Below are 23,255 nucleotides of genomic sequence, written 5' to 3' on the forward strand. Positions count from 1 at the left end.
CAGTAGGATCAAAAACCCATTGCCATTGTTCTTGAGGTCTCAGTAGTCCTCATTGTCCGCTATGTTCAGCGAGTCCAGTTTTATCCCAGGCTTTTTCAGACCCAGGCCAGCTGGCCTTGGTGAGTTCCCGATAGAACATCCCCATTGTCTCAATGTGTGGGAGCACCCCTCGCGGTCCTGAGTTCCTTGCTCGTGCTCTCTCTCCTTCAGCAAACAGGCAAAGTTCCCCACCTAATTTTAATTAACCCTGCTAGAATTTAATTGCATTTTCTCTTGGTTTGTTTCCAGGAAGTGTTGATCCTATCTTTAATCCATGAAGTGTATGTAAGAGGGAACACCACAATCTAATTAAAGTAATGACTAAGGCAAAGGGCAGGAAAGAGGTAAGAACCTCCAGTTAGGAAAAGTTTGATTCCACCCACTTCAATTCTGCGTGTACTTACTGAGGGTTTTCTGTACTGATTATAGGTGGGGCAATGGGAATACAAAGAAGAAATCACCTATCTCAAGTTCACATTCTTGGAAACACTTATTCTCAATACTGTTTATTTTATGCATATGTGTGTATGCCTGAGGCATGTATGTGCAAGCAGAATCGCCTGGAGCTGGAATTATAGATGGTTGTGAGCTGCCATGTGAGCGCTGGGAAGTGAACCCTGGACCTCTACAAAAGCAGTAGGTGCTCTGAAACACAGAATCATCTCTCTAGCCTAGGAGACACTTTTTCTTTCTTTTTCTTTTTCTTTTTGGAGCAATGGATATTATATTTTAAGAATACACTGAAGAATCATGCAATGCTGCTTACATTAGTCACATTCCTGGGCCCAAGTCTGCACACTCCTTTGCAACTGGAGCTGTGTTGGCAGAACCTTTCATCTGGCCTTACTGTTTACTGTGATCCTTGCATTATCTTCAGAATAAAGACACACCCATCTTTTCTTCAGAATGACTTCTATTGTTGAGTTACACTGCTGGGTGGACCTTTCTCTTAGTTCTGATTTGCCTTAACTGTGATCATCACTGTGTTGCCCACACCAGCAGCAAGAAGTCTGCCCACCCATTCCTGGGTTCCTTTCACAGAAACAACACAAAAATTTTGGCTCCTATGCTTTCAGCACAGTTGGTCAAAGCTCCTACCAGATGATCCAGGGAAATCCAGAATTTCATTCTGGAAGTCCTACAGCATCCTCACTTCAACATCTTGAACACACAGAAAGACAAGAACACTTAAATTCATAATCCAAAATATAGGGAGCAGCTCAAAAGCTGGGCAAAGTGGCACACCCCTTTAGTCCCATCACTCAGTTGGCACAGGCAGGTGGAGCTCTATGACTTCCAGGCCACCCTGGTCTACAGAGTGAGTTCTATGCCAGCTAGGACTATACAGAGATCCTGTCCCAAAAAAATTAAAAAATGAAAAAAAGAGAAACAGCAACTCAAATGGTTATCTGAAGGACATTTACTACACTAGTGGAAACAGTCACCTCTTGAGACAACAGATGGAGGCCACAAGGGAGTGCCAGTCACTGATGTCACAGCTGCTAATTTCTGAGAAGACAGAGGGGTAAGCAATTTGACCTGGAGCAACCAGACACTGCTAAGAAAAGCAGGGGCGCTTGTGTTCCACCATGTGGCTAAGCAGAGCTTCCGAAATGGGAACAGGTTTATTTCTTGCTACTCCAGCTTAAGATGGAGACTGGAGAGTGGCAGATAAAGATAGGCAGGAAGAAAGCTCTCCAACAGTCTACCTGCATCCTCCAGAACACGGGTGCTCCTGAAGTCTACTGCATCCTCCAGAACACGGGTGCTCCTGAAGTCTACCCTGTATCCTCCAAAACACGGGTGCTCCTGAAACCTACTGTATCCTCCAAAACACGGGTGCTCCTGAAACCTACCTGCATCCTCCAAAACACGGGTGCTCCTGAAGTCTACCCTGTGTCCTCCAAAACACAGGTGCTCCTGAAGTCTACCTTATGTCCTCCAGAACACGGGGTGCTCTTGAAACCTACCCTGTGTCCTCCAGAACATGGGGTGCTCCTGAAGTCTACCCCATGTCCTCCAGAACATGGAGGTGCTCCTGAAGTCTACCTGTGTCCTCCAGAACATGGGGTGCTCCTGAAACCTACCCTATGTCCTCCAGAACATGGGGTGCTCCTGAATCCTACCCTGTGTCCTCCAGAACATGGGTGCTCCTGAAGTCTTTAATGGAGCTCCATGCACGGAACAGAAGACCAACTATCTGTAGGAAACTTTGCTAAATGGACACTGGTACAACTCTGATCTGACAGTCACTTAAAGAGATAGGCACATCGTTTTTAATCCAACAACAAATACTCCTTCTCCTAACTATTGAGAGTCTAAGTAGCCACATGGCTCCAGTAGCAGCAATGGCACCTTAGCAAACAGCAGCTAATATGCCAAGAAAAAAGAATATGCCAAATTCAGAAAGAAAGCACCATGAGATGTACTCCTCACTTCTCATGGCAACACCGTACTTACCACCCCAACCTAGAGTTTACAAACCCTAAAGTGCATTATGTTCACTGGTGATGGGGTTAAAACGGTTCTCAAATCAAATTGCGAGCCACATTCTAGTCAGCATCCTTACTCTCCTCAGCTTCCTAATTTGTTAGTAAATCCCACTTTATTCAAAGTTTATTGATGGACTACTAATTTGTTTCAGAAAGGATGGCTATTTCCTAGTCTCTAGTTAGGAAGGAGAAAAGGAACTATGTTGTGGCCTACCACTTTAATTTTTCTTTCAGTAAGCCTTCAAGGTAGTTTTAGTAGTCCTCAGTATAGGAATTATTATTTCCAATTGCTGATGAGAAAACTGAAGCTCTGAGTGGCTAGCCTGTCTAAACAGGCAGTAAGTAATCTAAGTCGATCCTAAGCTCTTCAATCCCAAGTCAGATCTGCCTACTTCAAACTATGCTCTTTCCAGTACAGTTTTAACTGCCACTGTTTCTAATACTTGTCATGATCTCATTTCCACCTCATATTTATACAACACCAGCATACCTCTCAGATAATTTTAATCTATAATATTTCTTTGAGCTCCTAACTATCCTTCAAGGGAAGGTGTTGGAGGATTATGACTAGCCTGAGACCATTAGAAATCATTAGACACAAATAATAGCTAATAATGGCAGCTGTATTGGTTAAACACGAAAGCAAAGCTTTTATAATATGCTATAATATGAGACTATTTACAATCCTGTGAGACCAGAATAAATATCATCCCTTCTGCAAGTGAGGAAACAGGCACAAAGAACTCTGCATATCACAGAACTAGGAAATAGCAGTATTAAAATTTAAGTTTTAGCAGGTATACAAGCCCACGTTCCTATGTACAACATTATATAGGCCTGCCCCCCAAATTGCAGTGTTCTTTGTAGATAGTATACATTTGCTCTAATTAAGTTAAACTAAAATTTGAATTTCAAGTATAAATTAAAATCAGGATGCATTCCAACTCAGTGCTGAATAAATAGGGCAGAAGGAGCAAACAGGTGGCAAGATAATATCTAGCAGGAATTTCACTAGGTAATACACACAGAGAGCCAGAAACCTAATTAGGGAGAAATTAAACCATTAAGGTCCCAGGCTATCCTCTTTGGGACAAAAGACAATATAACAAAGGCATCATTATTCTAGCAAACATTCACAAACAAATATATAGAAAATGTATTTGCTGAAACAGTAAAAAACATGAAAGATGAAACAGTTTCATTCACAGTGTGCCCCCTAGGCTGACTAGGCATAATGTTAAGAATTTGTAAAGTTAGATTAAAGACTAGGTCTAGGACTACCAACTTTCATGCACTCATTTAGGAGTCATAAAACCATGTCATGAATACTCTGTTGTCATGTAGTCATCCCTAAAAAAAGGTGAGAAAATAGAGAGAGAGAGAGAGAGAGAGAGAGAGAGAGAGAGAGAGAGAGAGAGAGAGAGAGAGATTATAGAATTTGTTCTGGGAAACTAAACAACATTCCTTTAGAACATATAACAGCATAAAACAGCCAAGGCCAAGGGTCCCTGGAGCTGCAAGCTCCTTCAGGGCATCTTTAGGAGTTAGCACCTTGATATCAGAAGATATCAAGGCCCAAATAAAGGACCATAAGACTACAGTCTTGTTCAACGGCCACTTGTCTATATGGTGGTACAGACCAGACCAGCAACTTATCGAAGGATCACCTGGACTTCCACCTTTGAAAAAAATGGCCATGAAATGGAGCATTGCATGGAGTGTCACACAGCAGTTTCCTCCCAATCCACCTTAGAAGAAATCTCATTAGGACACAAGGGTCATAGAGACTGGTGAAACTGTCATCCTGTAGGGTAGCTCCTTAAAACTCAGTGAACAACTCAATGACAGTTCCAGAAGCTCCTGAATCTGACAGATTCACTAGACAGCCTCCCTCTCCAAGCATACGGAAGTCGTAAGGACTGCTGAGATTCTCAGACCAGCCTGGAAAGGACTCTCCAACTTGTTGAGCTGCCTTCGGTCTATACAGTGTGCTATAGGTTAGAGGCTTTTGTGAGCCAGCATTTGTGCTGTGGTGGCTTTGGGGATCCAACTGTCTTTGAGTCATTTCTGCTCCTCTAAGTAATCCCTCACCCATATTCCTGTAAGCAACCCTAATAAACTAACTGGCTCACCAGTTGGGCTCTGGTGGTACCCTCACGTGGTTTGTCATCAGTTCCTTGTCTGGGGTAAGTAGATTTCTGTTCACATCTCCCCAGAAATACCAGCACACCAGCACACCGCAGGGAGTGATAACTCTAGGTGCAATGGCACTGTTTATATGTAAGTCCTCTGTCACAATTCTTAAGTTTCTAACAGGGACACTGTCTTACTACCTTACACACCCTGGGATAAAGTAGCTAACAAAAGCAATTTAAGGACAGAACAAATGGGTTATTTTGCTCACAAGTCAAGGCCACACCCAGCATGGTAGGGAAACAGGGTGGCCGGAGCTTGAGGTAGCTGGTCAAAAGACATCCACAGTCCAGAAGGAGAGTGGTGGGTACACATGCTCAGTTCACATTCTCCTTGTTTAGTTCAGGACCCCAGACCACAGGAATGGTGCTGCTCATATTTAGAGTGAGTCTGTCTTCCCACTTAACTCAAGATAATCCCTCACAGGCCTGTCTAGAGGCTAACCCACTCTAGATAATCCCCCACAGGCCTAACCACAGGCTAGATCACAAGCTAACCCACTCTAAATAATCTCTCACAGGTGTGCCCAGAGGTCTGTGTTTTAGGTGATTCTAGGTTCTGTCAGATGGTCAACTAGTATCAGGTACTGCAGACATCATCTAGGTGCTGTCAGATGGTCAACTAGTGATGTGGGAGGGTCTTCTGTTTTGTGTTGATTTCACTGGTTAATAAAGAAAGTGCCTTGGCCATTTGATAGGCCAGCCCTTAGGTGGGTGGAGTAGACAGAACAGAATGCTGGGAAGAAGGAAAGTTAGGCAGACTCCATGCCTCTTCTCTCTAGGTCAGACGCAATGGAGCCAGCTGCCAGGTCAGACATGCTGAATCTTTCCCAGTAAACCACCATCTTGTGGTGCTACACAGATTATTAGAAATGGGTTAGTAAAGATGTGAGAATTAGCCAATAAGAGGCTAAAAGTAATGGGCGAGGCAGTGTTTAAATGAATACAATTTGTGTTATTTTGGGTAAGGCTAGCAGGTGGCAGGGAGCTGGGAGGTGGAAGCGACCTGCAGCTCCTTCTACAAACTAGTATCGGGCACTGCAGACATCATCTAGGTTTGTCAGATGGTCAACTAGTATTGGGCACTGCAGACATCATCTAGGTTTGTCAGATGGTCAACTAGTATTGGGCACTGCAGACATCATCTAGGCAGAAAGCAGCTTTCCAGGGAAGATCTGCCCTGCAGTGACATTTTGTTTGTGCTCTAACACATAAAGCTTGTCTGGAGATCAGAGTGCAGAGCCATCCACTAGTAAATCATAGAGGCCAGGCAGTGGTAGTGCACACCTTTAATCCCAGCACCTGGAAGGAGGACAGAGGAAATGATATGGCAGAACTGAGACAGGAGTATAGCCCCTTTCTGGCTGAGAAGTTGCTGAGGTAAGAGGTGGCTGTGGTTTGCACCTTTGTCTCTCTGATCTTTCAGCATTTATCTAGATATCTGACCCTGAGTTTTACTAGTAAGACCAATAAAATTCACGCTACACTGCCCTACCTCTCCTTCGTCCTCAAGTAGTGATGGGGAACCTCAGAATACAGCAGTCCTTACCCTGACATCTTTTTTTTTTAATTTAGAAATTTTTTTATTGATTTTTTTTTATTGAGCTCTACATTTTTCTCTGCTCCCCTCCCCTTCAACCCTCTCCCATGGTCCCCATGCTTCCAATTTACTCAGGAGATCTTGTCTTTTTCTACTTCCCATATAGATTAGATCCATGTATGCCTCTCTTAGTGTCCTCATTGTTGTCTAAGTTCTCTGGGATTGTGATTTGTAGGCTGGTTTTCTTAACTTTATGTTTAAAACAACTTATGAGTGAGTACACATGACAACTGTCTTTCTCTTACCCTGACATCTTGAATCATGACTTAACTAATAATGCGAGGGAGCCTAAGAAAGATGAGGACAGAACAGAGTAAGAAATGGCCTGACGTTAGAGAGGAAAGTCAACAAAGCAGAAGATTCAAAATGACATTCTCATTCCAAGAACAAATTTGATTTGGTGATATTTAACAATCTGACAGAAATCATGTCACAAATTCCTTATAATTATTATTATAAACACTCTCAAGACTATGTTCATACAAATTACCAATGTCTGGCAAATTCAAAATGTTAGAGTATAACATACTATTCATTAGACTTATCTCTTCACTCACAATACTGGAAATAAAACCATTCAATTTGCTTTAAGAAAAAAATCTTTGAAGCCAATGAAAGAACATTCCAAAGAGATTCTGGAAGAATAATACTGTTTAAAGCTATTTTTAAGTGTTTGTTAGAATGAAATTTCAGTACATGAAAACAGAAAAACAGAGAGTCTGTGAAAGCCCGGATGAGTCACAGAGGAAGCAAAGCCAGCTTCACTGCAGAAGGACGCCTCGCTTCTAGAGCCTGTGTCACGTGTGTGGTCTCTGACCCACTCTGGAAAGCCCCTCCAGGAGCTGTTTGTAGAAGAGCATTCAGTCAACCTCTCCTGACATCACAAGCACAGATGAGTACTTGCTGGAGCAAATTGCTAAGATATTTTGTTTTTTCCTTGTTTGCTTTGAGAAAGGTCTCACATGGTACATTAGTTTTTTTAATTTTATTTTTTACTTATTTATTTTGATTTTTCAAGACAGGGTTTCTCTGTGTAACAGCCCTGTCTGTTCTGGAACTTGCTTTGTATACCAAGCTGGCCTCAAATTCACTGAGATTCACCCACTACTGCCTTCTGAGTGCTGGGATTAAAGCTGTGAACCACCACTGCCCAATAATATATCCTGGTCTTGAACTCTTTGTACATTTGAGGATAATCTTGAACTTCTGATCCTCCTGTCTCCATCTCCTGAGTGCTGGGATTACCAGGAATGCCATCACCACATCTGGCTGCAGGTGGTACTGGTATGAACCCTGACAAACCCCAGGGCTTTGTCCATGCTAGAAAAGCACTCCACTGAGTGACATCTCTTCTGAGGTGTTGGAGAAGATTCTGACTCCTATGGAACAGAACAAAGCAATCTCGTACCTCAGTAACAATGAAGACCAAATGTTAATATAGCAGTAATGATCAGGATCAGAAAAATGTCTGAATTCTAATTTGTTAAAATCTAAACAAAGAATTTGTGTAAGGATTATAGTACTTCAAGGCTGTATATTTTGGAATGTGCTTCCCCAAATGAACCATAACCTAGAAAGAAAAAAAAAGAAAAGAAATAATAATAGTAATCTGTTGGGAACACAGCACAAAGGTCCTTGTGCCCAAAGACCTCCAAAGAAAGCAGGAAAGTTAACACACAGGACTGTCCTCTCAAAGGAATGGACATAAAATCTGTTCTTCCATCCAGAAAGCTGGGAATTCGAGGTGATTAACAGCCTGATGATCTGTTGGGCCAGACCATATCAAGCTCCTACAATCAGGACCAGGTGGCTAATAGCTGAAATGACCTCTATCTATCCACGTGACTGAGACCAGGCCAGATCCTTCCTTAGGCCCTTAAGTTAGTACAGTAGCCTATCTCCAGACCCCATCTTCTTGGAAGAAATGATAAGCTCCCTGAGTTGAGTTTCAGTGTAATTATGTTTTCTTGGGCAATGGTGATCTGTATTACACCCAGGAAACTTTTTCCAAATTATACTGGGTTTAAATATGCTGGCAAAAACTACCTGCATCAGACTCTCTAGAAGGTTTGATCCAGGTTGACATGGTCAATTGGAACCCAGTGAGTTCTCACCTCTTCATGGGTCATTTTCCTGCAGAGACTCCATCAATAATCCACTGGCCCTTAAGTTATTATCCTCAGACTGGAGAGATGATGGCTCAGCAGTTAAGAGCGCTTGCTTTTCTTGTAAAGAACCCAGGTTCAGTGACACAGCAGTTCACAACTGTCAGTAACTCCAGTTCCATGGGATCCAACAGCACCAGCACACACGTGTGACACACATACGTGCATATAAAACACTCGCGGACATAAAATAAAAATAAGTGATTTCTTTTGAAAGTTACAAGCACAGGGCCAGCTAAATGGCTCAAAGGGTTTAGGTGCTTGCCACCAAGTCTAAGAGCCTCAGTTCAATCCCTGGGACCCACATGGTGGAAGAAGAAAACCGACTCCCACAAGTAAACAGTCCTCTGAACTCTGCATACACACTGTGGCATGTGCATATCCACACATGTGTATAAATAAATCGAGAAAGGGAGAAGCAGAGGGGAATATGACCAAGATACAATGTATACATGCATGAAATTGCCAAAGAATACATAAAAATAATCTTTTAAAACGTTCACAGTGCAGGCCCATTAGTTGGACTAGCAAGGGATGAATGTGAAGCAGGATGGAGGGGGCGTGTTCTGAGTCAGTCTCCTCTCACAGTAGTCAACATGAGAGCCCCATACAGTTATCCAAAATGTCAGACAGTCTGATATACCATCACAATCCCTGCAGTGAGCCTCTAGGTCAGAGGGAAGAACTATTGTATCAAGACACACAAAATGGAAGCCGATCAAACTTTTTTCCTTATTATCACTGCATTCCACTGTATTTAGAATTTCTAAAGAAAGAGTAAACTATTAAAAGATAAATGCACTAGACCGGGTGGTGATGGTGGTGGTGCACACCTTTAATTCCAGCACTCAGGAGGCAGAGGCAGACAAATCTCTGTGAGTTCAAGGCCAGCTTGGTCTACAGAGCTAGTTCCAGGACAGCCAGGGCTGTTACAAAGAGAAACCCTGTCTGGAAAACAAAACAAAACAAAAACAAACAAAAGAAGGATAAATGCACTGACAGGCTCTGGGAGTAACCCCCTGTGTATGTATAATCCTCCTTTCCCCACTTCCCTGGTAGACAGACAATCTTTTGAATGTTTTGACATAAAATGATGTATGAACCTATGAAAAATCCTCAATGAAAACGGTTTAGCCTCTAAGGTTTTGGAACAAGCCAACAACCATTTTAGCAAGCAGCTGAAGTAACTATTTCCTTTTGAGAAACAGCTTTGGCTTGCTACTAAACTCCAGTGAAAACTGACTAGAACATTAAGAGGCCATATAGTCAGAGTGCTCATCATTAGTTATTACTGGATGCATTTAATTCGAAATTCTAGCAGGCCCAAATGGATTCTCAAGGCCCAACTGGGCTGTAAATCAAACCGCTGGCGAAATATCTCATGAGTGTCCTCCTGCTATGTCCATCTCGCTCTCAATCTGCTCCTACAGCTTCACGAGCTTGAGTGGGATAAGATGGCTCCTGCACAACTCATTGAAGGGGCTTCCAAGAATTAGGTAAGTGGACAAATCTTCCCTATGTGAAGGACAAGAGAGTTAGTTAGTTGTGCATACCCTTATTCACTATGATTCTTAAGTAGTCTGGGTTAGGATTTACATGGCAATTTTGGACATGTCTAATAGGCTGGTGCTGAATGACAAGAACTGAGATGGGGCATGTCTGGACAGTCAGTGACAAGTCGGTTTTGGGAAGGGCAATTTGGGTAAATCTCTGGACATCTAAAAATATGTGTTCCATGTGACCATAAAACTACCTCACTAGGGGTGCTGAAGAGATGGCTCAGAGGCTAAGAGGCCTACTCTTCCAGAGGCCCTGAGTTCAATTCCCAGCAACCACATAGTGGCTCACAACCATCTGTAATGAGATCTGGTGCCCTCTTCTGGTCTGCAGACATACAGAATACTGTATACGTAATAAATGAACAAATTAAAGAAAAAAAAAAAAAACTACCTCACTAGGAAAGAAAGAATGGCTATTCTCAAAGCCTGGTCAATTCAGTCCTTCATTAGGCGGCAGTTCTGATGACCGGAAGGCTAACCATGTCCTCATGAACAGGGATGTCTTTCCACCAAGGCTAACTTCGTGGCATCACTGCTAAATATCCCCAAAATGTAAAGTCCTCCAGATGAGCCATTTACTCAGAAGGAGCAGTCTGGTGACTCCTCACAATAGAGATGTTAGCAATTTGTCACACTCCTCAGAAGAGACATTGATTGTGCCTGTATGTGATTTCCTATCACACTGCTGCCAATGCAATGGCCTGTGGACTTGTGTGTTCACAAGACATCCAACTCAACAGAACCTCAGATGAATGATTAGCTGGGCTCCTGTGTTCTTAAACACACTCACCCCATCTTCCAAAAGTAACCGGCTCACATTATGGTAAAACAGCCCATAACCGCATGGGCCAGGCTCCCACAGGAAACTGCCCTGTTGGAGAACTGGGCTACTGTTGTGGAATGCAGTTTATGAGCTGAACTAGCATTGGACACAGCACTTCTCACAACCAACACTAATGATTACTCTAGATTTTGTTTTTTCCAAGACTAATAAAGGTTCTGGTCCAAAGAAAGTGCTTCTGCTAAGAGAATCAATAATGCTACTTTGAACTAGAAGCTAAGATTGCTATCTGGTTCATCATGGCAGAAAAAAAGCAAAGGAGACTTACAGTTATCAAGAAGGTATATGTGTATGTAAATATATAAGCATATATACTTATAAATTATAATATTAATTATATATAAAACACACAAGCACACACACACATATATATCTCTAATATATATATTAGTTATAGTTGAATCCAGAATGAGCACAAAGAGCAATTTGTCTTTAGGAGAGATGTGTATTCTGCGTTTATGACTCTACTGTCATGATGCTTTATAATTTCTACATACAGACAACTGGGCTAGGCCATAAAAGATTAAACCCTCCATTATGAGGATAAGAATCAACCCACCAAGCAAAGAATTCTAGCTAACAATACCACTTTTGGGTATATATCCAAAGGATGCTCAATCATCTCACAAGGACATGTACTCAACTATGTTCATAGCAGCATTCTTTGTCATAGCCAGAATCTGGAAACAACCTAAACGCCCCTTGACTGAAGAATGGATAAGGAAAATATGGTACATTTACACAATGGAGTATTACACAGCAGAGAAAAAAATGACACCTTAAAATTTGCAGGCAAAAGGATAGAGCTAGAAAACATCATATTGAGTGAGGTAACCCAGACCCAGAAAGGCAATTATCACATGTACTCACTCACAACATAAAGCAAAGAAAACCAGCCTACAAATCACAATTCCAGAGAACCTGGACAACGATGAGGACACTAAGAGAGACATGCATGGATATAATCTACGTGGGAAGTAGTAAAAAACAAAATCTCCTGAGTAAATTGGGAGCATGGGGACCATGGGAGAGGGTTGAAGGTTAATATCCCTTTTAGTTCACTTAGTGTGGCCCACATGTACATGGGTGTGGGGAATCCACTGGGGCATAAGCAATCTACCAGCTGTAACAGACCTGGCAAAAATGAAGCTCTTCTCAAAAGACACTCATGTCTCTCAATCTGACTATCAGACTTGAAGCAAAGGACCTCAAAGAAAAGGGAATTTCCCCGGGAATCTCATGCTAGGAGAAGGAAAAGGCTCCAGCCAGAGGGAAAAACATTTCACACAGTTCTAACAGACTGTCAGGCCGTCTTACAGGATGATGCTGAAGCGCAGATAATGGTAGGTCAGTGGTGGCCAGGAACATACCATGACATGGACTACATAGAAGTACATATCCTTGGCCTCTATTTAAGCTGAAATCTCACTCCAGGACTCTGAAGAAGGGGTTGGGGCTTGGTTGAACATTACATTTCCCTGTTTCCCATTGGCCACATCGAATAAATATTTCCCCTTTTCTATTAAAAAAAAAAAAAAAAAGAACCGTAGCTAGCTGTGAGGTCATGGCCATTTGAAATGATAACCCAAGATCCTCACTTGGAGCATATTTAGCTATGATCCAGTATTACCGCTTAAAATTCAAACTAACAGTATCAGCAGTAAGAAATATTGTTCTTTTTCATGTAGAAGCAGGCTGGAAGGGGTCATACAGAACTATATGAAAGTTGCATGGATGTTCCCTACTATCCAGTCCAGAATTCACTATATGTGGCACTCAAAACTTACTTCCAAGGCCCCTGTTCCATCAGCATTCAAAGTAGCAGGTGAGAGAAGGAGCGAGTAGGAGAGAGCCTCCCACCTCCTTGACTATTTCTACCAAGTTTTCTTTATCCTTTTCTTTATTTTGTCAAAAGTTAATCACATGGCCACTCCTAGCAACAAGGAAGGTCAGAAAATACAGTCCCTCGGCTGGGAAGCACTGCTGCCCTCAATAAAGTCTGGTGTGAAGACAAAGTCAAAGTTGAAAAGGCAACCATTAGCCAATGCTTTTGTGTCAAGGCTTCTTGGTATTCCCTTGCCCTGCTCTGTTCTCTACCTAGATGGGCACAATGTTAGTTGGTCAACTTAATATTTAACCCACAATTTAAACAACAAACAAGCTAAATCACAGTATAATTAAAAGGTCAGCTACCACTCAGAGGTTTAAACTTGACGGTAGGTTACCTTTCTGAAGAAGCGCAATGGAGGACTAATTGCATCAGTTTGGGGGGGGGCATTCTTTAAACTATTTGTACAATAAAAAAGTAGGGGTACAGTAAATTCAGGCAAAGGCCATGCTACATTTTGTCTTGCAACATTTCATGTCTTCTTTGGGGATATTTCTTTCTCTTACTCTATGAAACATTTCAGTTTATCAACCAACTGACCAAAGAGTGGCCAAGACTTATGCAGGGCTGATCACAAACACACTGCTAGCACACAGGGGAGCTCATATGGATCAGGTTTATGATGCAAGAAAGGTCAGACTGCCTCCCATAGACTCAGAAGCTAGAGGATCCATCCAAGGATTAATCCAGCCAGAGGCAACACTTCTGACCCAGTGCTGCCTATAGACATTGGTCATTTTTGCTTCTGGTTTCCCTACCAAGTCCTCATCTCCATTTGAGGTTCCAAGGCCCGATTAGCTCCTCCTTGTCAAGTCACCCCAAGTCAATTTGTTTATAACTAAAACATGTTGACAATCCTATGTACTATGCTTGAGAGACTAGAAACCCTGAGCTTTCAGTCCTACCCGGGTGAGCACTTCCAGCTCTGGCTCTGGTGTCCACCTTCCTTATCGGTACCTGATCCACATCTGATTGCGTTTTAGACATCTCGTCATGCCCCGAACACTTCACTAAGGACATAAATTTTTCTCTGTGCTCTCCAAACATCCTCCCCCACATATAGCCCCTGCTACCTCAAGAAACAGCTACTCAGCTTACTTCAGATTTGTTCTCTATAACCATCAAGTTCTCTCAGCCCCACTTCATGAAAGGACTTTGAACCCATTCTTTCCTCTTCATTTCCAGAGCTACTGCATAAATTCATACCCCACTTCACCCTTTGGTCCCCAACAACATCTCAATGTCAGGAACCTAAGACTTCTCAGTTCATTATCCCTGAGCTCAGAACCATCTGCCTTTCTTGTGTTGCCATCATTTAAATTTTAAACGTTTTAATCGTAACATGTATGAAATATTTTATTGCACTGACAGTTTTATATGTCTTTTATTTAACGAGAAATCTTGGTAAGGAGTAGGCCACTGTGACTGACTTGGTATCTGGTGGGTTTTATATTCTCTATGATAAGCACAGAACCTGGCCATTAGGGGACACATTGAACTAGCAGCTAAGAAAGAAATTAATGAAGCAGTCTTCTTCTAGGTCTCTCTGCACCCAGCTTATCTTTTCTACAACTTATGATCTCCACAGCTGCTAAAGCCAGCTTTTTAAAGGTCGCATCTGGTCAGAGATCTCTTACTGACAGTGGGATAAGATTTTATCTTCTTTTATTTTATTTATGTTGAGTTTTTGAGACAGGGTTTCTCTGTATAGCCAGGCTGGCCTTGAACTCACAGAGATCCATCTGCCTCTGCCTCCCAAGTACTGGGATTAAAGGCACACATTGTCAACACTCAGCTAAAATTATATCTTAATGAAATATAAAGATTACCCCAAAATCTGGCCTCAACTTCTCCTTTATCTCTTAAATCAACTTTATTTGGTTCGCAGACATTCCACTAAAAGTAGCCAAAATCTAAAGACGGTCTCAATATTCATGTACAACATATAGGTAAATAAACTGCTTTGTGTCGGTTCAGTAGACAAGCCTGTCCTGAATGGTTTCCTGTCAATCTGAGAAGAGGTACCTCAACTGATAAAATGCTTCCATCATATTACCTGTAGACAAGTCTGTGGAGTATTTTCTTGATTAATAACTATGTTGGAGAACTCAGACCACTGTAAGCAATATCATGCCTGTGCAGGTGGTCCTAAATTATACAAGAAGCAGGCTGAGTCAGATGTGGTGGTTCGGCCTTTAATCCTCAGGAGGCAGATCTCCATTAGTTCAAGCTGGCTATACACGGATACCCTATCTCAAAAAATTAGAAAGGAAGACACAAGCAAGCAAACAGGCTGAGCAAGCCATGAGGAGCAACCTAGTAAGCAGCACCCCTCCATGGCTTTTGCTTTAGGTTCCTGCCTTGAGTTCCTGCCCTGACTTCCCTTCATGATGGGCTGTAACTTGCAAGCTGAAATAAACCCTTTCCTCCCCAAGTTGCTTTTGGTTATGGCGTTTTATCATAGCAACAGAAACCTATCTAAGAGAAGTTACAAACAGGAGTATTTAGCAATAAATGAAATATAGTTGTTGTTTATGCTCTGTCCAGTTTTCTGGTTATCTGCAGTAGAGGAGCAAGTCTACAGTCCATCATTACTTACTGCATCATGGAGCAGACATTTGTGGCCTCTTCTTTTGCTTCATCCCAGTCCATGTTTACCCTACACCACTACAAAATTTCCTAGATTTTCCCAGCAATTCTTGTGTCTATATTATCCTGCTTCAGTTATTTCCTTCTCATCCAACACAAGCCAATTTTCAGGTCACTTTGCCTTTAGAAATCTTCAGTTTCACCAGAAAGACATTGTTTTCTGCTTGTCTGTTCGGCACACTAGTCACACATGCTACATTTCTCTCAAGGCACTCTGAAGCTGGGCTTGCGTTCCCGCTGAAACAGATTTCCAATAGCAACGACAGCTGCTACCATTTGGAGATCAGCTATGTGCCAGGCACTGTTCTAAATACTCCATCTATAGTAACTCTTTTACTCCCATAAAACCCTGACTTAAGTGCCACTCTTACCCAGGCCAGGGCACAGGGAGCTACAGTAAACTGCCTGAGAGTGCATAGTTCGGGGAGGTGGGGGGAGCAGGGTGCGAAGCCAGGCCGAGTCGGGAGCTCCTGCTCACTGCACCTCTCATGAATTCCTGGATGGCAACAACTGCGTCTTATTCATGTTTGTACACCCCATGCCCAGAGAACCTCAAATATTTGTGGAATGAATTAAAATTTATAATTTTCTCCTAGTCATCCAAGAAAAGTTCTTTGTAAGTAATAAAGGTATTTAGTCAGTAATTACGGAACTGAATCTAGAAAGGGTCTTTCATAAACACGGGAGACTAAAATTAAATTTCTAATAACAATTGAAAGAATGCTAAAAAATTTCACCATATTAAAAAAGCAAACAAAAAGAAATAAAACAAAACAAACAAATTAAAAAAAAAAACTAATGGGTTCTCTAGACAGCCAAGTAACTAAAGTGGAGGGGAACAAGCTGTCTTTTCTAAGGAATCAATGACCCCTAAGAGACTACAGCTATACTTTTCTCCTATGATAGCATACTAATGAATCCCACCATTCGGAATCTGTTAGAGAGCAGAGTGTTCTGAAGGCAAAAGCAAAAAGGCAAAGTATTTAAACAAACGTTTAATCCTAAAAGTCCAATCTGTCCAGAATAATCCAAGAAAATAAAGCCACCTCACTCAAAGAAGCCAGTCGCGTTTGCATAACACTTTGAGCAGTCCCACAGCAAGAGGCATCCGTGCCATCTTTTAAACCACCAACTACTACCCATTAGAACTCAGAAGCATCTAGGCTATCGCTAATCAACAGTTGCTCCAGTCTGTTTGGCCTTTTTTCACCATGATATACACGATGTCCAAAACCAACTTGGGAATAACAGGGTTAGTTTCCTTTTAAACTTCCAGGTAACAGTTAATCAATCACCGAAACCCAGCACTCAGGAGGCAGAGGCAGGCGGATCTCTGTAAGTTCGAGGCCAGCCTGGTCTACAAGAGCTAGTTCCAGGTTGGCTCCAAAGCTGCAGAGAAACCCTGTCTCGGAAAAAAAAAAAGAAAAAAAAAAAAAGACCATGAAGGCATGCTGTTTACTAGCTTACTTACAAGTTAGTTGCTAGCTAGCTAGCTTGCTTGCTTTTCTCCTTCTTTTTCTTCTTGTTTGTGTTTTGAGTCAGGGTCTCACTATGTAGCCTTGGCCATCTTGGAACTCACTAAGTAGACCAGGCTGGCCTTGAACTCAAAGAGATCTCCTCCCACCTCTGTCTCCTGAGTGCTGGGATTAAAGGCACTCCGGGATAGCTCTCAGTTGTCTATAGTGTGCTGGCATGAATCATCAATCAAGTCATGAGCACAAGCTAATCTGATCAAGGCAATTCTGCAATAGAGGATCTCTGTCTCAGTGACTCCAGGTTGTGCCAAATTGGCAATAAAAACTAGCACAGTAGAATGTCAAGGAAACTTACAAAAGCTAAAAATACTTAAACACAAATGATCCACACAGAAATATAAATGATTAAAGTATTTATTATGCACAAGTGGGTACTTCATTGAATTATACAGGCAACAATGAAACCACAGGGCACAAGTTGTATTGGCAGGAAGGGACAGGCTGGCTCAATGTGGCTACCTTTAGTTTCTCCTACACTAATAATCTACCTGGGCATTCCTATAGACCACTGTCCAGCTTGGATAGGTCCACAGCCCCTCATCCAAAGACCCTTGTCTTAGCCACTCTTCTACTGCTGTGAAGAAACAGCATGATCATGGCAACTCTTATAAAAGAAATGAGTTAACTTGCTTGCTTACAGTTTCGGAGGTTTCATCTGCTATCATCGTGGTGGGAAGCACGGCAAGAACAAAACAGCACTGGGGCAAGAGCTTAGAGCTACATCCGCATCTACAGGCCCGGCAGGAGCTTTGGAAACCTCAAAGCCCATCCCCAATGACACACTTCCTCCAAAAGAGCCACACCTCCTAATCTCAAATAATGTCACTCTCTGATGACTAAGTATTCAAATATCTGAGCCTATGGGGGCATATTCAAATCACCACACCTACGAAACAAGTATCTTTCAGAATGTAACTCTTTTTTGAATTTAGGAAAGCGCTTTAATTCTATACTCCAGCAAGACTAAGCAGATCTGTAGTCAAACATTAATATTTTTGCAACAAAATGAATATTCACATTCACTGGGATGAATAAAAGGTATATGAATAAAAGTCTCATATCCATTTAGATCAGGTTATGAGTCTGAAAAATACATTATTTTCTGAGCTTTTACGGTTTTTTGTTTAGTTTTATTTGCTTGGTTTTTCAAGGCAGGGTTTCACTGTGTAACAGCCCTGGCTGTCCTGGAACTCACTCTGTAGACCAGGCTGGCCTCAAACTCACAGAGATCCAACTGCTTCTGTCTCCCGAGTGCTGGAATTAAGGGTGTGAGCCACCAACATCCGACTGCTTTTCAGATTTTTAAATTGTGGCAGAAGAACCATATTCATTGCACCACTGCATTTGATTTTTTTCACTGAGAAAGTTCTTACCAAATAAATCCAGGTCCAACAGAAGTTTTCAGACAGTTTAGGACTGGCAACACCATTGGAAATCATCTTGGGAAACCCCTTACTTCACTGTTTAGTGACTGAAAACCCAGAAAAGTGAAATGAGTTGCTGGTGTCATATGCTGTGTACCTATAGAACTGAAATTAGAAACACAAGTCTACGGTCTCCCCTTCTCTTCTCCTCCCTCCTAGTCCCATCCCATCCTCACTACACCTTGATTTGAAGTGATATATCTCTAAGTTTATTTTTTAAATACTGAAATAATTATAGACAACAAGTAGCAAAAATAGGATAGAGTTCTCTGTACCTTGGACACAGCTTCACTCAACAGTGACAAAATTATTACTGTATAATACATACTGTATAATATAATACTGTATAATATTGTAGCATAATACAACTACCCTAAATCAACTTTATTCTGTTTTCGTTTTCAGCAGCTTCTCAATCTAGCGTTCAGTTTGTACAGCTTTATTCCTTGTCTAAACTCATGCAGACACCATCACAAGACTCCAAACTGGCCTATCAGCATGCTCCAGTTCTTCATCGTTTTATTCCTCCCTGCTCCCAACCATGTCACCTAACTAGAAATGTCACTTATCTGTCCGCCATCTCTACAGTTTGGGCTTTGTTTTTTAATGATCTAAATGCTAGTTTGGCTTCTATTGCTGCGATAAAACACTGACAAAAGACAACTTACTGAGTAATGATGTATTTGGCTTGCATTCCCCAGTGGTAGTCCACTGAGAGAAGCCAAGGCAGGAGCCTGGAGACAGGAGCTGATGCAGAGACTATGGATGTCTGCTGTTCATTAGCTTGCTCCCATTGGCTTGTTCAGCCTTCTTTCTTATACAACCCAGAACCAGGGGCTCAGGGTGTAGGACCATGCAGTGGGCTGGGCCCTCCCACATCAATCATTAATCAAGAAGATATGCCATAGTCTTGCCTACAAGCCAATCTTATAGGAGCATTTTCTCAATTGAGGTTTCTTCCCAGATGACTCCAGCTTGTGCCAAAATAATAATAATATTTTAAAAAAACACATTGTATTAATGGAATTATGTATAATATAAACTTGTGGAACTCAGTTCTTAAAAAAAAAAAAAAACTAGTGGTAGAAAGCTGGGTATGGTGGCTTTAATCTCGGCACTCAGGAAGCAGAGGCAAGTGTATGGATCACTGAGAGTTCCAAGCCAGCCTGGGTAACAGTGTGAAACCCTGTCTTCAAAAACACCAAATAACTACCCTTTGATGAAATGCACGACCTGTCCCCACCCAAGTGTCTCTGGGCCAGTAGTGCTAGCATAACTGCTCTTCAGTTTCTACCTTTTCCTCGAGTTTGACCACTTGTGATGCTCATGTAGGCAGAATCACACAGTATGCATGTTTGTGGGTTGTTCATTTCATTTAACACACAGTCTCAAGGTTCAGCTGCTGTAAAATATGCAGTTGTTTTTACAAGGTTGGTTAACATTCCACTTACGTATAAACTGCATTTCATTGATGCACTCACCACTGATGAACGCATGAGCTTTTCTACCTTCTGGATATTGTAAACAATGCTATAAACATAAATATATAACTATCTGAGACAGTTTTAAAATCTTTCGGAAATATATTTAGAAGTAGAATGGCTGAGTCACGTGGTGACTCCTAATTTTAAAATAAAAAGTAGTGTTTGTGTTTGGGAAGGCACATATATGTTCAAATAGATGTGTACACATGTGGAGGCAAGAGGTACACAGTGGGTGCCTCCCCTGATCTTGCTCCACCTTATACTCTGAGACACGCACAGTCTCCCACTGAACTCGCTGAACTCAATTTGGGTCTCACTGAACTCACTAGTGACATAGGCTGGTTGGCCAATGGGATCAAAGGGTTGGCCTGTCTCCATATTGCACCTCAACACTCGGGTTACAAAATCCACTTATACAACTCTTGGTGGCAGCTGTTTGGTGGGTACTTGGAATCTAACCTCAGGTGCTCAAGCTTGCACAGAGGGAATTAATGACTCAGACATCTCTGCAGCTCCACCAAATATGGTGTTATATGAATTATAAATGTATTTTATAAATTTTATAAATGTACTATGAATAAATACAAATGGTGTAGATGTATTACAGTTTGGTCAACGATTTACCAATGAATGACATTGGGTTGGTCCAGTTGGGACTATTCCAGGTACCCATGCTGAAAGTAACTTTCTCTTAATTATCAACACTTTGCTTACAAGACTTTGGCAAACTTACAGCCAACTTTTAACATTATAAACATCCCTGTATAGGTTCTGATATTGACATGATTATTTCTTTGAGATGTTCATGAGTTGGGTCAATGAAATGTATAATATATATTTAATCTTATAAGAAACTGCCATTTTCCATATTGGTCATACCAATTTACATTCCTATAAGCAATGCGTGCAAAATCTGTTTTTTTCTGTCTCTTCTCCAGACTGTGGCATCGCCAGTGCTTATTTCACTCCTTCTCATAAGCAAGTGACAGCGTCTAGCGGTGATGGAAATCTGCATTTCTCGAAGAGCTAATGGTGTTGAACAATCCCGCCTCCCAACTTTACGACCAACTATATTGTTTCTTTTTCCACTGCGGAGTTTGAGACAAGGTCTCTCGTTTAGCCCAGACTAGCCAACCAGTAATCTATAGGAATCCCCAGTCTACATCCTCCGAGCTGGGATTACAAGCCTCGAGCCTTTAGACATGGTTGCTGGAGACCATTCCAGGTGGCTGTGCTGGCACAGCGAGCGCCGTACCGCCAAAGACATCTTCCCATCTTGCAACTTCTCTTTACGTTTGAAATAAACTACAAATCACGAGGTATAAGTTGTTTTTTAAATGATAAAGTTTTTTCTTCTTTTAATCCTAAGGGCAGGTTTAACGCTGGTCCAGCATCAAGAGGTAAAAGCCTCATGAGGATAATGACTTTTACCCGGGTAGTGCTATACCTGGATATTTGTTAAGAGCTGTCTTCTTTGTCAGTCTGTCTCTCCCGTCTTAACCTTTCTGTAGGTGAACACTTTAATAGTGAGGAAATGAAAATCGATCTATTCCACTTTTAAAATCTCACATCTTGAGTGTGACTAAATAAACATACATCTCTGATAGCTTCACTCTAATAGTTACGCAAAACTGTGAAAAACATCCCCAAGATTTTCTCTTAAGAAAACCATTTATCCGCTGAGCTGAGCCAAACAGAATAATGTTTTTTTTTAAAAAGACACCAAAGAATGTCTAAAAAGGTCAAAGGAGAGAAGGAATAAAAGAACTGGCCAGGCCCAGAGCTAGCTTGAGTGTTCTACCAGGAAAAAAGAAAAAAAGACGACGGGGCACGGGTAATAAAAGAACTAGCCGGGAACCGAGTTAGTAAGAGTGTCCTGACCATATCATAACAGCAATAAAAAAGGCGCGTGGGTACAGGTGGGTCGGTGGGTCGCTCACCTGGCAGTGGTAAGCAGAGGGTGCTGAGTTCCCACCAGCTTGCGCACCTGCATGGCGATGTTGCTGAGCTCGTCACTGAGCAGGCAGCGCAGGCTCATGAAGGAAGCGGGGTAGCCCACGATCTTTTCTGCCTCTGACACCACCTGGTTCCAATGGGCTGGAGACCTGGAGGAGTGAGCACGCCTGGAGACTACTGAGGAGATGGTGTCGGGGGCCCCGGAGCACCACCACTGGCGACGTGGGGGACCAGCCGCCCCGAGATAACCGGACAGGCGCAACAGCAGCTTCCGAAGGCTCATAGTGTGAATCTGAGAGGGTCAGGGACCTGGGGAAGGTGTCCAGAGATGGCACAGGAAACAAGGGCTGAGGAGGAACTTTCAGATTCTAAAACTCAACGGCGATTCCAGACTCTCGGAGAAATGTGGCTTTCCGGAGCCGTAACCGGAACTAAAGTTTGCTGCTTCTGCAAACCAACCTGGCGGGACCGCAGCTGCAGTCCCAAAACTACACTGGCCACCTGTGGTAAAGCTACAGTAGCAGGCTACACGGGGACCACCATATTGGAGGCATGGAATGCGGCCTGCCGTACAGACAGGGGCGGGCTGATGAGCGGCAAAGAGTACGCCTTACTTTACGGCACCACTGAGACCGCCCCCGATGGGCGTGGCTTTGGCGGTGACCGCGGTGCCAGGGAACGGCTGGAAGCTTCTGCCTTGGACTTCAGTGTCCCGCCCGGCGGGGATGCTGTAGGCTCTCCAGCCTCCTTTCTGGCCCAGGATCTGGGAGGATTCGGGGTCGCCAAAGCGTTTCCCCCAGCCCAGCGCAGAGTGAAGCTTATGTAAATAAATATGTCATGAGTCGAACCGGCGTCTGCAGTGAGGTCGTGGGACCGTGGCTCGGGCTGGCGGGGTCGCCCTTCGCTTCTGTCCGCCTTAGGCCCTGGGGTGAGGGGCGAGGACGCTGTCTGCGCCGCGGACCCCCGCAGAGCTGGGACGCAAATCGCTCGGTCCCCTCAGATCTGGCCGTCGTGTCCTGGTTTCTCCTGTGAAAAAACCAGACGAAAGGAACTTTGCCTTCTGCACAAGGATGCTGTGAGGATGGAAAATTCACTGGCCTGACTGCATTTCACATATTGGCTCTCTCAATCTTTTGTTGCATTTTCAGGATACTACTATTCCCTGCATTTTGGGGAAACTGAGTGATGCACAGCCGAATTGTAAATTACTATGGTCCGTTTAAGCAAGAGTGTGAACCCAGGCCTCATGCATGAAGGTTAGGCTAGTGCTAACATTACTTTGAGCCACCTACCAGACAACAACTTGCTGATTTGAATACACACTCTTAACCAAAACATTGAGTAATATGCCACCAAAGTTTCTTTTCTTCTCATTGCTAAAAGATTCTTGCCAGTGTGGCGATGATTTCAGTATTGGATGGGAACTTTTTG

General features: G+C 42.6%; 1 protein-coding gene across 2 annotated transcripts in view; it reads right to left on the bottom strand.

Annotated features, from left to right (window-relative positions):
• Pdss2 (decaprenyl diphosphate synthase subunit 2) overlaps window positions 1-22,398 on the bottom strand; it is a 234,868-nt gene extending 212,470 nt beyond the window's left edge. For both annotated transcript variants that reach the window (XM_050120522.1, XM_050120519.1), the window contains exon 1: window positions 21,809-22,398. In XM_050120522.1, the coding sequence (XP_049976479.1) occupies window positions 21,809-22,107 (299 nt within the window). In that variant the 5' untranslated portion in view covers window positions 22,108-22,398. The remainder of the gene's footprint in view (window positions 1-21,808) is intronic.
• Between the last annotated feature and the right edge of the window lie 857 nt (window positions 22,399-23,255).

The sequence above is a fragment of the Alexandromys fortis genome, unplaced genomic scaffold, assembly GCF_014885135.2.
Source record: "Alexandromys fortis isolate MF-2015 unplaced genomic scaffold, M_Fortis_MF-2015_v1.1 scaffold_175, whole genome shotgun sequence".
Lineage (NCBI taxonomy): Eukaryota > Metazoa > Chordata > Mammalia > Rodentia > Cricetidae > Alexandromys > Alexandromys fortis.